At 41.2% G+C, this 11,833-nt stretch overlaps 1 protein-coding gene across 1 annotated transcript; it reads right to left on the bottom strand.

Annotated features, from left to right (window-relative positions):
* Nucleotides 1-2,031: 2,031 nt before the first annotated feature.
* LOC138971337 (alpha-1,6-mannosyl-glycoprotein 4-beta-N-acetylglucosaminyltransferase-like) lies at nt 2,032-11,423 on the bottom strand. Its single transcript, XM_070344061.1, has 4 exons — nt 11,172-11,423; nt 10,310-10,538; nt 7,108-7,284; nt 2,032-5,858 (listed from the first exon to the last, which is right to left on the bottom strand). The coding sequence occupies exons 1-4, from the start codon at nt 11,349-11,351 to the stop codon at nt 5,365-5,367; spliced, it is 1,080 nt and encodes a 359-aa protein (XP_070200162.1). The 5' UTR covers nt 11,352-11,423; the 3' UTR covers nt 2,032-5,364.
* Between the last annotated feature and the right edge of the window lie 410 nt (nt 11,424-11,833).

Raw genomic sequence — 11,833 nt, 5'->3', positions numbered from 1 at the left:
ACACACACACACACACACACAAACACACACACACACACATATATACACACACACACACACACACACACACACACACTAACAAACACACATTAACACATATAAACGCACACATACACACACACACAAAACAGATACTGCAAACGTTCCAAAATCCAGAGTGAAAACAAGATTGGTTAATTATTGGAAAGTTTAAAAAAAAATTTAAACAAGACTTAGGCAAGTAAATGGACCCAATGGTCTTAACAATATACAGATAGAACCAGAAAGGAGTGCAGAAGAAACAAGTCGCGTAAGGCGAAAATACAATATTTAGTCAAGTAGCTGCCATTTTTCAGCAAGACCGTATACTCGTAGCATCGTCAGTCCACCGCTCATGGCAAAGGCAGTGAAATTGACAAGAAGAGCGGGGTAGTAGTTGCGCTAAGAAGGATAGCACGCTTTTCTGTACCTCTCTTTGTTTTAACTTTCTGAGCGTGTTTTTAATCCAAACATCATATCTATATGTTTTTGGAATCAGGAACCGACAAGGAATAAGATGAAAGTGTTTTTAAATTGATTTGGACAATTAAATTTTGATAATAATTTTTATATATCTAATTTTCAGAGCTTGTTTTTAATCCGAATATAACATATTTATATGTTTTTGGAATCAGCAAATGATGGAGAATAAGATAAACGTAAATTTGGATCGTTTTATAAATTTTTATTTTTTTTTACAATTTTCCGATTTTTAATGACCAAAGTCATTAATTAATTTTTAAGCCACCAAGCTGAAATGCAATACCGAACCCCGGGCTTCGTCGAAGATTACTTGACCAAAATTTCAACCAATATGGTTGAAAAATGAGGGCGTGACAGTGCCGCCTCAACTTTCACGAAAACTGAGCCGGATATGACGTCATCAAAGAGATTTATAAAAAAAATGAAAAAAACGTATGGGGATTTCATACCCAGGAACTCTCATGTCAAATTTCATAAAGATCGGTCCAGTAGTTTAGTCTGAATCGCTCTACACACACACACACACACACACGCACGCACACACACACGCACGCACGCACATACACCACGACCCTCGTTTCGATTCCCCCTCGATGTTAAAATATTTAGTCAAAACTTGACTAAATGTAAAAAGTGAAAGGTGCATGCTCGGATGGAAATAATAAACAAAATATATTCGGTCCATAAGGAGCGTCGAACCTCGCACCTACGCCTTGCCACATAAGCGCCCTAAACGATTGAGCTATTGTGCGCTCGTCGAAATCAAGCCTCTCTTAGAGTATATCAACCCCTCCACACATCGAGAGCGCCGCGGGACGATGTTTCAAACCCAGACATACGAAATGACAGTACCACATTCAATTTAAGTTGAAAACGTCTTTGACAACAGCTGAAACGAATTAAAAAACATGTTATCTGACTAGTGTACACGCCCATGCTTTGTAAAAGCTTCCATGCTTCGTGTATAAAGGTTTTAGGTCTCACTTAGCACTTGTCTTTGACGTCAAGTGTTAGGTTGAAACGCGCGTCCTGATGCGAAATTTTTAGCACCCGCTTTACAGGGAATTGTTTTGCCCAAAAAGTGAAAAACGTATAAAGCTAATATCTTCCGTTTGCCTACCGTTAGGAACGTAATTTTTTGCACAAATATTGGCCCCACAATTCCAAACTACTCGCCATATTTGAGCTCAATTGACCCCAGAGTACCAGAGATACAGTCCCTTGTCCCCAGTCAACAAACAACGTGAATTTCAAACTTCCACAAGAGCGAAACCTAACTAGCCGGGCTATAAATAGCCGGTGGCTACAAAAATAATGAGGTAAACGCAACAAAATCAGACATCCAAAAAAATTATGCATTAACTTCATAATTCTGTGTATGTCTGTCCATTATAAATACCGTTGGGTCGATGTACTTGTGGATGTCTTGTTTTGTCCAATATTAAACGTTTCAATAACTAACCTCTCTTGTTTGTTGCATTAACTTCATAATTCTGTGTACGTCTGTCCATTATAAATACCGTTGGGCTTAACCACTTACAATTCCCAATGAATAATCACAAAGTTTAAGAAAAATCCATAGAAATTATTGCCAAAGAGAAACGCACAGGCACACGGAAGGACTCACACGCACACACACACACACACACGCACACACACACACACACACACACACACACACACACACACACACACACACACACACACACACACACACACATACACACACACACACACACAAGAAGAAAGTAAAGAACAATAACAAAAATCATCATTATCATCATTATTGAAATCGTAATTATCATCATGGTCATCATTGTTTTCGTAGTTGTTGTCATCGGATAGTTGTCGTACCACTGTAACCCCGGATTTCACTGTGATCACTGTGATCGCCTTTTCTATTCGTAACTGGTATTGGAGAAATTACGGGATGACCGAATGAAATCTTCAAAACTAGATCGTTACGGAAATCTTTCATTCCATTTCTTCTACAAAAACGAGAATGTAGCTCCACGAACCTGTTTTCAAGAACATTGTGGGGTTTGTTTTTGTTCCCTCGTCGTATTGGTTGTGTGCGAAATGTGTGATAGATTAAGTTTGGATTTGCACATTTACGTAGGCTCAAGCCTAGCACACCCAAAAAATGTGTGTGTGTGGTTTTGTTTTAAAGATAAGCTGTGAACATTATATTAAGGCTCAACGTATTTCAGCACCCATCACAAACACTCGAAAATGTCTCCCACACTTATTCGTGGACAAAGAGGCTCAAAGTATTGCAGCACCAATCGCAGAATACGCGACAATCTCTCACACACTTGTCCGTGAACTGTTTTCAATCTATGAGTCATGGAGAAGTAGTTTCACACGTTTTCCACCAGACGCTGTCACGACTGTTTCAGCAGTATTAAGCCTAGGCCCCACTGTCACGACTGTTTCAGCAGTATTAAGCCTAGGTCCCACTGTCACGACTGTTTCAGCAGTATTAAGCCTAGGTCCCACTGTCACGACTGTTTCAGCAGTATTAAGCCTAGGTCCCACTGTCACGACTGTTTCAGCAGTATTAAGCCTAGGTCCCACTGTCACGACTGTTTCAGCAGTCTTAAGCCTAGGTCCCACTGTCACGACTGTTTCAGCAGTCTTAAGCCTAGGTCCCACTGTCACGAATATTTTGGCGAACCACGACGAGTTACTACGCATTTGCCACAACGATGTTTGCCACGAATGATTGCCAAAAATCGGCCGAACAAGAACGAAGTAATACGAACCACAACGACCTCGGCTATTTTTTCTCCACGAATCCCAAATCGTTGTAGTTCGCCGTCAGTGGGACCTAGACTTTACTTACTGAGACGAAGATGGCTTTGTTGAAGCAGAATCTTCTTCAAAGAAGTGAAAAGTTTTCTCTCAACATTTGCAGTACACACAGCACTCCTTAACATCCTTTTCAGTTCACTTGTGTATAAGTAAACCCCAATTTATACTTCCATAATGGCTTCAACCAGCTTTTGTTTGAGTTTGTGTCCTCGTTGCATACTGTCAATTCTTTCATGTCAAGTATTTTGAATAAAATATCGTTTAAACCAATTGCTTTAACATTCGTCGTCAATACTGTTTCAAAACAAGTACAGCCATCTCATTCAAAAAACGGCACGGTGGCCTAGTGGTAAGGCGTCTGCTCTGTGATCGGGAGGTCGTGGGTTCGAACCCCGGCCGGGTCATACCTAAGACTTTAAAATTGGCAATCTAGTGGCTGCTCCGCCTGGCGTCTGGCATTATGGGGTTATTGCTAGGACTGGTTGGTCCGGTGTTAGAATAATGTGACTGGGTGAGACATGAAGCCTGTGCTGCGACTTCTGTCTTGTGTGTGGCGCACGTTAAATGTCAAAGCAGCACCGCCCTGATATGGCCTTTCGTGGTCGGCTGGGCGTTAAGCAAACAAACAAACAAATCTCATTCAAAACTAAAGCGCGTTTAAGCCGAAGCTGTCAACAATGGCCTAAATACTGAAATGCTATCACACCCTATTCGCCGCACTTTGTCACGTGGAAGAAGTTACTGTGCAGGTTCATGGGGTCTTAAGAAACGTCCGTCAAAACAGTAAAAAGCGATCTCACGAGTTAAACGAGCGAGGGTTTCCAGCGAAGACGTAACATTTGAAGCTTGAAGTTTTGCAGCACTAATAGCAATAACAAAACACTTTTAAATCTCTGACACGCTTGTCAAACTTTGCCATTTCTTTTTTTTTAAAGGAACCGACGTCACGACTGTTTCAAAAATTGCGATCTCATTGATTCAAACGAAAGAAATATTCAAGCGAAATCGTCAACTTATACAAGTTACGCAGAATCAATGGCAACACACACACACACACACACACACACACACACACACACACACACACACACACACACACACACACACACACACACACACACACACACACACACACACACACACAGCACAACCCAATGCGACACACCGTTTTCTGTTAAAGGCACAGTAAGCCTCCCGTAAACCATCACAGATACTGTCAGGCTTTTGCACACAGTACAAACACCCTTCCATTTGAACGCTCACCAAACGGGAACATCCAAGGTGCCCTCCGTAAAGAGCGAGCAATTTTCAAAGAATTTATTTTTGCGTGGTTTATCTTACCCCTGAGCCATCGTGAACCCGTGTGATCCAGTTTCCCCTTTTCACAATGTAGTCGTCAGTTAGTAATTTGAATGCGACTCGCTGTGAGCTTATCTGTAATAGCACATTATTAAGTACCTCTGACTATGCACGACACAAACGGCTGTGGTTCACAAGAACTCTAGCGATGGCTTTTGACTGTTCAGAGGAACTGGCGATAGGTATAAACCGTCGTCTGCTACGAGAACCACGACCTTGCGAGACCCTGCTTCCGGGCTTTTCTTTTTTCAAACTTTCAAAACTTCGAATTGTACTGATCTTGTCTTGATGAAAAAATAATTCTTTTATGATTTAAGAATGTTTGTGTAACAAGCTGTCAATTTATTATTTAGATTTTAAAAGTTAGGTCTAGCGCAAAAACGCACCACGGTCCGATTGTCTCTGACAATCTCTCCGCAGAATTAATTCTTTGAAAATTGCTCGCTCTTTACGTAGGGCACCTAGGATGTTCCCGTTTGGTGAGCGTTCAAATGGAAGGGTGTTTGTACTGTGTGTAAAAGCCTGACAGTATCTGTGATGGTCCGCCCTGATATGGCCCTTCGTGGTCGGCTGGGCGTTAAGCAAACAAACAAACAAACAAACAAACAAACAATCTGTGATGGTTTACGGGAGGCTTACTGTGCCATTAAATACAAGTCATTGCGTAGTTTGACATTGTATTCATCGCCGTCATGACTCCTTGAGAACGAAGACAGCGATCTCACGAATAATAGCCCACGCGTCCTGGTTCTTCTGCACCTCCACCTGCAAACAAACGACCTTGAACTTGATCGCGTCGGCCATGCCTTTGACCTCGATCCGACCTCCCGCGAACACCCCAAGGTCAATGTCATTGGTGCACTCCACGCGCGCGGGGTTCTTGATCAAGGTCAAGCTGGCCTTGAGAGAAGCGCTCTCTAGAATATCGTTGGGATGACTCTCGGACCCCGTGTCAATGACAACACGATCCAACCGCTGCGGAAAGTCGAAGACGAGGATGAAGGTATCGCCTGCCACCGGCGCCCCGTAACTCCAGAAGTAGCCGTCAGTGTTGGCGTAGGGAAGTCGCGGCACAAAGTTGAGGTAGGTCTTCATGGTGGTAAACATCTCCGCTGAAGGGTTGTCGCCCTTGTATCTCTTGACCATGACGTCGAAGTAGCGGTCTTTCAGGGGCTGGATTTTGCCTGGAAAATAGAGGGATAAAACACGAACCATGATTTGCAGATACATTCTGCAACTTAGCATTGAAACTGGTCGTATTTACTGTACGAATTACAAGATAACGAACACTTTTATTTCTCTTATTTGCTATTAACCTGGAGAACCAGGGAAACTGTTTGTTCGGTTTTTTCCAGCGTAAACGCATCGCCATTCATGTATTCAAATACTTGACAAAGTACTCAATTGCTGGATGACTGACTGACTGACTGACTGATCACGACTGACTGACAAAATGACTTGATCATTGACACACACACACACATCACAACAACAACACAAAAACAACCTCCACCACCACCACAACAACAACAACAACAAAACCAACAACAACAACAACAACAACAACAACAACAACAACAACAACAAAATACGAAACAAGTCGCGTAAGGCGAAATTACTACATTTAGTCAAGCTGTGGAACTCACAGAATGAAACTGAACGTAGTCCGCCGCTAGTGCAAAAGGCAGTGAAAGTGACGAGCCTGTTTGGCGCGGTAGCGGTTGCGCTGTGCTTCATAGCACGCTTTACTGTACCTCTCTTCGTTTTAACTTTGTGAGCGTGTTTTTAATCCAAACATATCATATCTATATGTTTTTGGAATCAGGAACCGACAAGGAATAAGATGAAATAGTTTTTAAAACGATTTCAGAAATTTAATTTTGATCATAATTTTTATATTTTTAATTTTCAGAGCTTGTTTTTAATCCAAATATAACATATGTATATGTTTTTGGAATCAGAAAATGACGAAGAATAAAATGAAATTGTTTTTGGATCGTTTAATAAAAAAATAATTTTAATTACAAGTTTCCGATTTTTAATGACCAAACTCACTCATTAGTTTTTAAGCCACCAAGCTGAAATGCAATACCAAACCCCGGCCTTCGTCGAAGATTGCTTTGCCAAAATTTCAATCAATTTAATTGAAAAATGAGGGTGTGACAGTGCCGCCTCAACTTTTACAAAAAGCCGGATATGACGTCATGAAAGGTATTTATCGAAAAAATGGAAAAAAATATCCGGGGATATCATACCCAGGAACTCTCATGTCAAATTTCATAAAGATCGGCCCAGTAGTTTAGTCTGAATCGCTCTACACGCACGCACACACACACACACATACACCACGACCCTCGTCTCGATTCCCCCCTCGATGTTAAAACATTTAGTCATACCTTGACTAAATTTATGTAAAAACAAGAGCGGTCCTACCTGGGAAGGAGGAATGGATGCCTTGGTGCTGGAAGAGAGTGGGATTGCGGAGTCGTTTCTGGAGCTGCGTCATCAGCATGTTGAAGTAGAGATAGGTGTAGTCCACTGGTTGCTCTTGGTAGAACATCATCAACAGCTGTGACAACTTCTCCAAGTCCTTGGATCTGTACAGTTTGCCTGGACACATGGACATGCACGATAAACACACAGGTAGAGATACTGACAGAATCACAGACATTATAAGATGTTTGATGGGTTGTTGACAGACCAGCTTTTTTGTCGGTCCGAGGGGGAGCATATCGTCTTTTGTTTTATATTCATTGACCAAGGCCAAAGGCCGCGGTCAATAAATATGAAACAAAAGTCGATATGCCCCCCCAGGACCGACAAAAAAGCTGGTCTGTCAACAAACCACCAAACATCGTTTTTGTCATCATTTTGGTACAGTAGTGAGAAAATAAGTGCACAATCAACCCAGGGAGCCATGCTTTGAAACACGGGTTCCGTGCTGATAACCACACGAGTCCCGGTTTGATAACCACTGGCAATCAAAGCTGGGTGTGAAAGCAACCTTCTGTGTTTTTGAGTTCGTTAAATGTTGGGATGAATATGTCAGGTTTCAGGGGCGAACGAGGGGGGGGGGGGTGCACAGGGTGCACGTGCACCCCCCCTCCAGCAAAACAAAAAACAAAATTTGGAAAGCTGATTCCATGACCATTTATAAGTTCAAATGGCACCAGATGGCACCATTTTGCTTCTTTGAGCCAAAATTTTTCGCGCCCATCACATTCACTTTTGATTCAAAGTGCATCCCCCCTTACAAAGCAACTGATCCGCCCCTGGGTTTGAGGATGCACAGTTCTGTAGGTTCATCTCGGTATTCCACCCCCTCGGCTTTCTGTTGTAAATATTAAGCTGAGTGATCGAATGTGGAAGCCGTCGCGATATAACCTTGAATGGTTGAAAACGACGTTAAACACCAAATAAAGAAAGAAAGAATGTGGAAGCTACGTTTGGTCAAAGGTCACAGAAGATTTGCGTCGTGCAGCGAAGGAAAGAATCACGAGCTTGTTTTCGACTCAGTACCTCTTTGTTTTTCATTAGACCTGTCATTCTGCTTGCTCGGCTTTGTTAGATGTTTGCATATCTTGTTGCTATTTTCTTTGCTTTTATTATTGTTTCTTATTTGTGCTTCGTTTATCGATACAACGTCTTGTGCACGGGTCAAAATGTGTGTGTCAGGGGTCGTTTTACTTGAACTTGACGTTCGTGTTTCTCCGAACGTCTGTGTATCCAAACACAGATACACGCACTCCATGACTCTGTAAGAAGACAAAACATATCGCTAGGTTTCATTTGTTTTTGATGAATGTATGACCTTTCATGAAGTAGTTTTGTTTTTTGTTTACTTTTGCCAGTTTGCCAGTTCGTTTTTGGAACTTTGCAAAGCAGTGTCGTGTCGTCTGTTTAGGTCTGGGGAAACACCAATGAAAAGAGCCGAAGAATCCCCGAGCGTTTCTATTGGGTTTGCTTTTGATTATCCATGTATAACCTGCTTCCTGCAACTATGGTAACCGGGGATTTATTGCCTGGGGAACATGAGGTTTATTTCCCAGGTGCTTGTGAATGAAAACTCGTGAAAATGATGACAAAGATTAACACCGGGACACACAGACAGAGCCACACAAACACATATACGCACAGCTACACATACCCACACCCACCCACATGACTTAATAGACTAATTCCAAACATAACTCTGTCGGGTGTGTATGGGTTGTGAAAGAGTGAATACCTTTGCTTTTACGGGTACAAACATTGGACGGACCAATCACTAGCGAGGGGTGTGTCTGAAACACGTGTGATTTTTTTTTTGCCCCCCCCCCCCCCCCCAAAAAAAGCAAGGGCATTCACTCTTTCACAACCCAGACAAACCCGACTGAGTTATTCACGAGCATCGTCTAATGAGCCAGACATTGAGTTTTACGCCTCATAATAGGGCCCCGAACAGCTTCCCAAGCAAGAGCCAAAGTTGTGATATCCAGTATAGACCAAACTTCCCTCATTATTATTCAAAGAATGTTTAAATATGTTATAAAAGACTCAGATTGAAGATTGCTTAGTGTTGTTTGAAATAGCTTACAGGCGATAGCAAACACTAGATCCACTGAAAATTACATAAAAAAGGTACAAACGCAGAAAATTAATGATGTGGTCGGAAGAAACAAATACAAGTCGCGTAAGGCGAAAATACAATATTTAGTCAAGTAGCTGTCGAACTCACAGAATGAAACTGAACGCAATGCCATTTTACTCGTAGCATCGTCAGGCCACCGCTCATGGCAAAGGCAGTGAAATTGACAAGAAGAGCGGGGTAGTAGTTGCGCTAAGAAGGATAGCACGCTTTTCTGTACCTCTCTTTGTTTTAACTTTCTGAGCGTGTTTTTAATCCAAACATATCATATCTATATGTTTTTGGAATCAGGAACCGACAAGGAATAAGATGAAAGTGTTTTTAAATTGATTTGGACAATTTAATTTTGATAATAATTTTTATATATTTAATTTTCAGAGCTTGTTTTTAATCCAAATATAACATATTTATATGTTTTTGGAATCAGCAAATGATGGAGAATAAGATAAACGTAAATTTGGATCGTTTGATAAATTTTTATTTTTTTTTACAATTTTCCGATTTTTAATGACCAAAGTCATTAATTAATTTTTAAGCCACCAAGCTGAAATGCAATACCGAACCCCGGGCTTCGTCGAAGATTACTTGACCAAAATTTGAACCAATTTGGTTGAAAAATGAGGGCGTGACAGTGCCGCCTCAACTTTCACGAAAAGCCGGATATGACGTCATCAAAGACATTTATCAAAAAAATGAAAAAAAGTTCGGGGATTTCATACCCAGGAACTCTCATGTCAAATTTCATAAAGATCGGTCCAGTAGTTTGGTCTGAATCGCTCTACACACACACACAGACAGACAGACACACACACACACACACACACACACACACACACATACACCACGACCCTCGTCTCGATTCCCCCCTCTATGTTAAATTATTTAGTCAAAACTTGACTAAATATAAAAATGGGGGAACCGGAAACACTGTTTTTGTTGTTGTTGGTTGTTTTACTTTTTTTGGGGGGGGGGGTGGGGGGGGGGGTGGGGGAGGGAGGGGGGACTTACCTATAAAGCCAAGCTCAGAAAACTCTAAGCACGTCCACGCGTCCTTCTGTTCGTCAATAAACTGACGTATACTGGTGACGTAATTCTGGGCCGCTATGACGTCATCCTCCAGTTGCATGTAGTAGAGAGCCAGCGGGGCGGAGTATCGCATGATGTAGGCGTAATCAAAGTTCTGTTTGGAGCGCCACTCGACGTAGGGAAGGGGCTGCCCGTACGTTTGTTTTGTTATCTGATAAAACAGTTTAAGACAAGTATTGTACAAATTGTTAACTCAGTTTAAAGAAAGGACGTATGCATTAAAATGACTGAGAAAAAAAGACACCCCCCCCAAAACAATTTTTTTTCAAATATTCAAAGCTTGACAAAATGTAAAAAGGAAATAAAGAGAGCACAACAGAAAGAAAAAAAAAGAAAATAATAAGAAAATAAAGGGGGAAAACTACGTTTGAAAACAGACAAGAAATACATTGGTAGAAACAGACCCAAAAAAAGAGAAAAGAAAAATAGCTTTTTGTCAACAACAGTCTGGTTGTGAACAGTACCAAGTTCAAAATCAACCAGGAACCAAAATAGGCAACATCCATGTACATCCAACTGACACATAAAAATGCTCAGACTTCTGGTGTCTGTACAACACGTTGCGATTGAGCTACAAAAGACAATCATAGACTGTAGTTATGAAACCAAAAAAGCTCTACAGCAGTTCTAAAAACAAAAACTATTAAAAAAAAACGCATTAAAAAAAATTTACTTTCAAAAGCATGAACAAAAACAAAAAAACCATTAAAACAGACAAAACTCAAAAACATTAACAAGCAAACTTCTAACAAAAAACATTTAAAAAAACCTGATCAATACTTACTTTAAAATTGGAATACAACTCATGCGGCGGCGCTATAACGTGGAGGTTTCCAGCGTCTATGGCTTCTTTGAAGTGACCCCTCAGTTCCTGAAACGTGTCGTTGCGATCACCAGGGTCAAGGTCGCCGACCATGATAACGATGATGACGTCATTCTGTTGCACAGCATCCATGCTGGACATCAGTGACGTCACAGTCTTGACGATGTAGCTGTCGTTGCGTCTTTTGATGGTCGGTATTCCCAGCGTAAGATATTCTTTAAATTAATATATGATTTAATTAATAAATGATAAAGTAAATACACGAAAAAAAGATAAACAATTTTTTTTTTAACATGCGTGAGTACATATATCTATATATATAGGTTACAACACGGGTGGTTTTTTATATGGCTTGTATTTCAGTCAAGACCCAGCGGATGAATATCATCGGGAGACACGAGCCTCTGGCGAGTGGATCTCGATTGATATTCCCGCTGGGTCTTGACTGAAATACAAGCCATATAAAAAAAACACGAGTGTTGTAATCTGTATATCCCATTCTACCATCAAACACAAAGTGTAGACTACTAGCGGCACTGTTGCGATCTGTGGAGTGTAAAACAGTGGTGCCAGCGAGACTTGGCCCTTTTGCAACCTTAAACTAAGTGACCGTCGCTGAAAAA

The sequence above is a fragment of the Littorina saxatilis genome, linkage group LG7, assembly GCF_037325665.1.
Source record: "Littorina saxatilis isolate snail1 linkage group LG7, US_GU_Lsax_2.0, whole genome shotgun sequence".
NCBI lineage: Eukaryota > Metazoa > Mollusca > Gastropoda > Littorinimorpha > Littorinidae > Littorina > Littorina saxatilis.
Note: the sequence above shows the minus strand (reverse complement) of the source record. Positions and strands in the feature narration are given on the sequence as shown.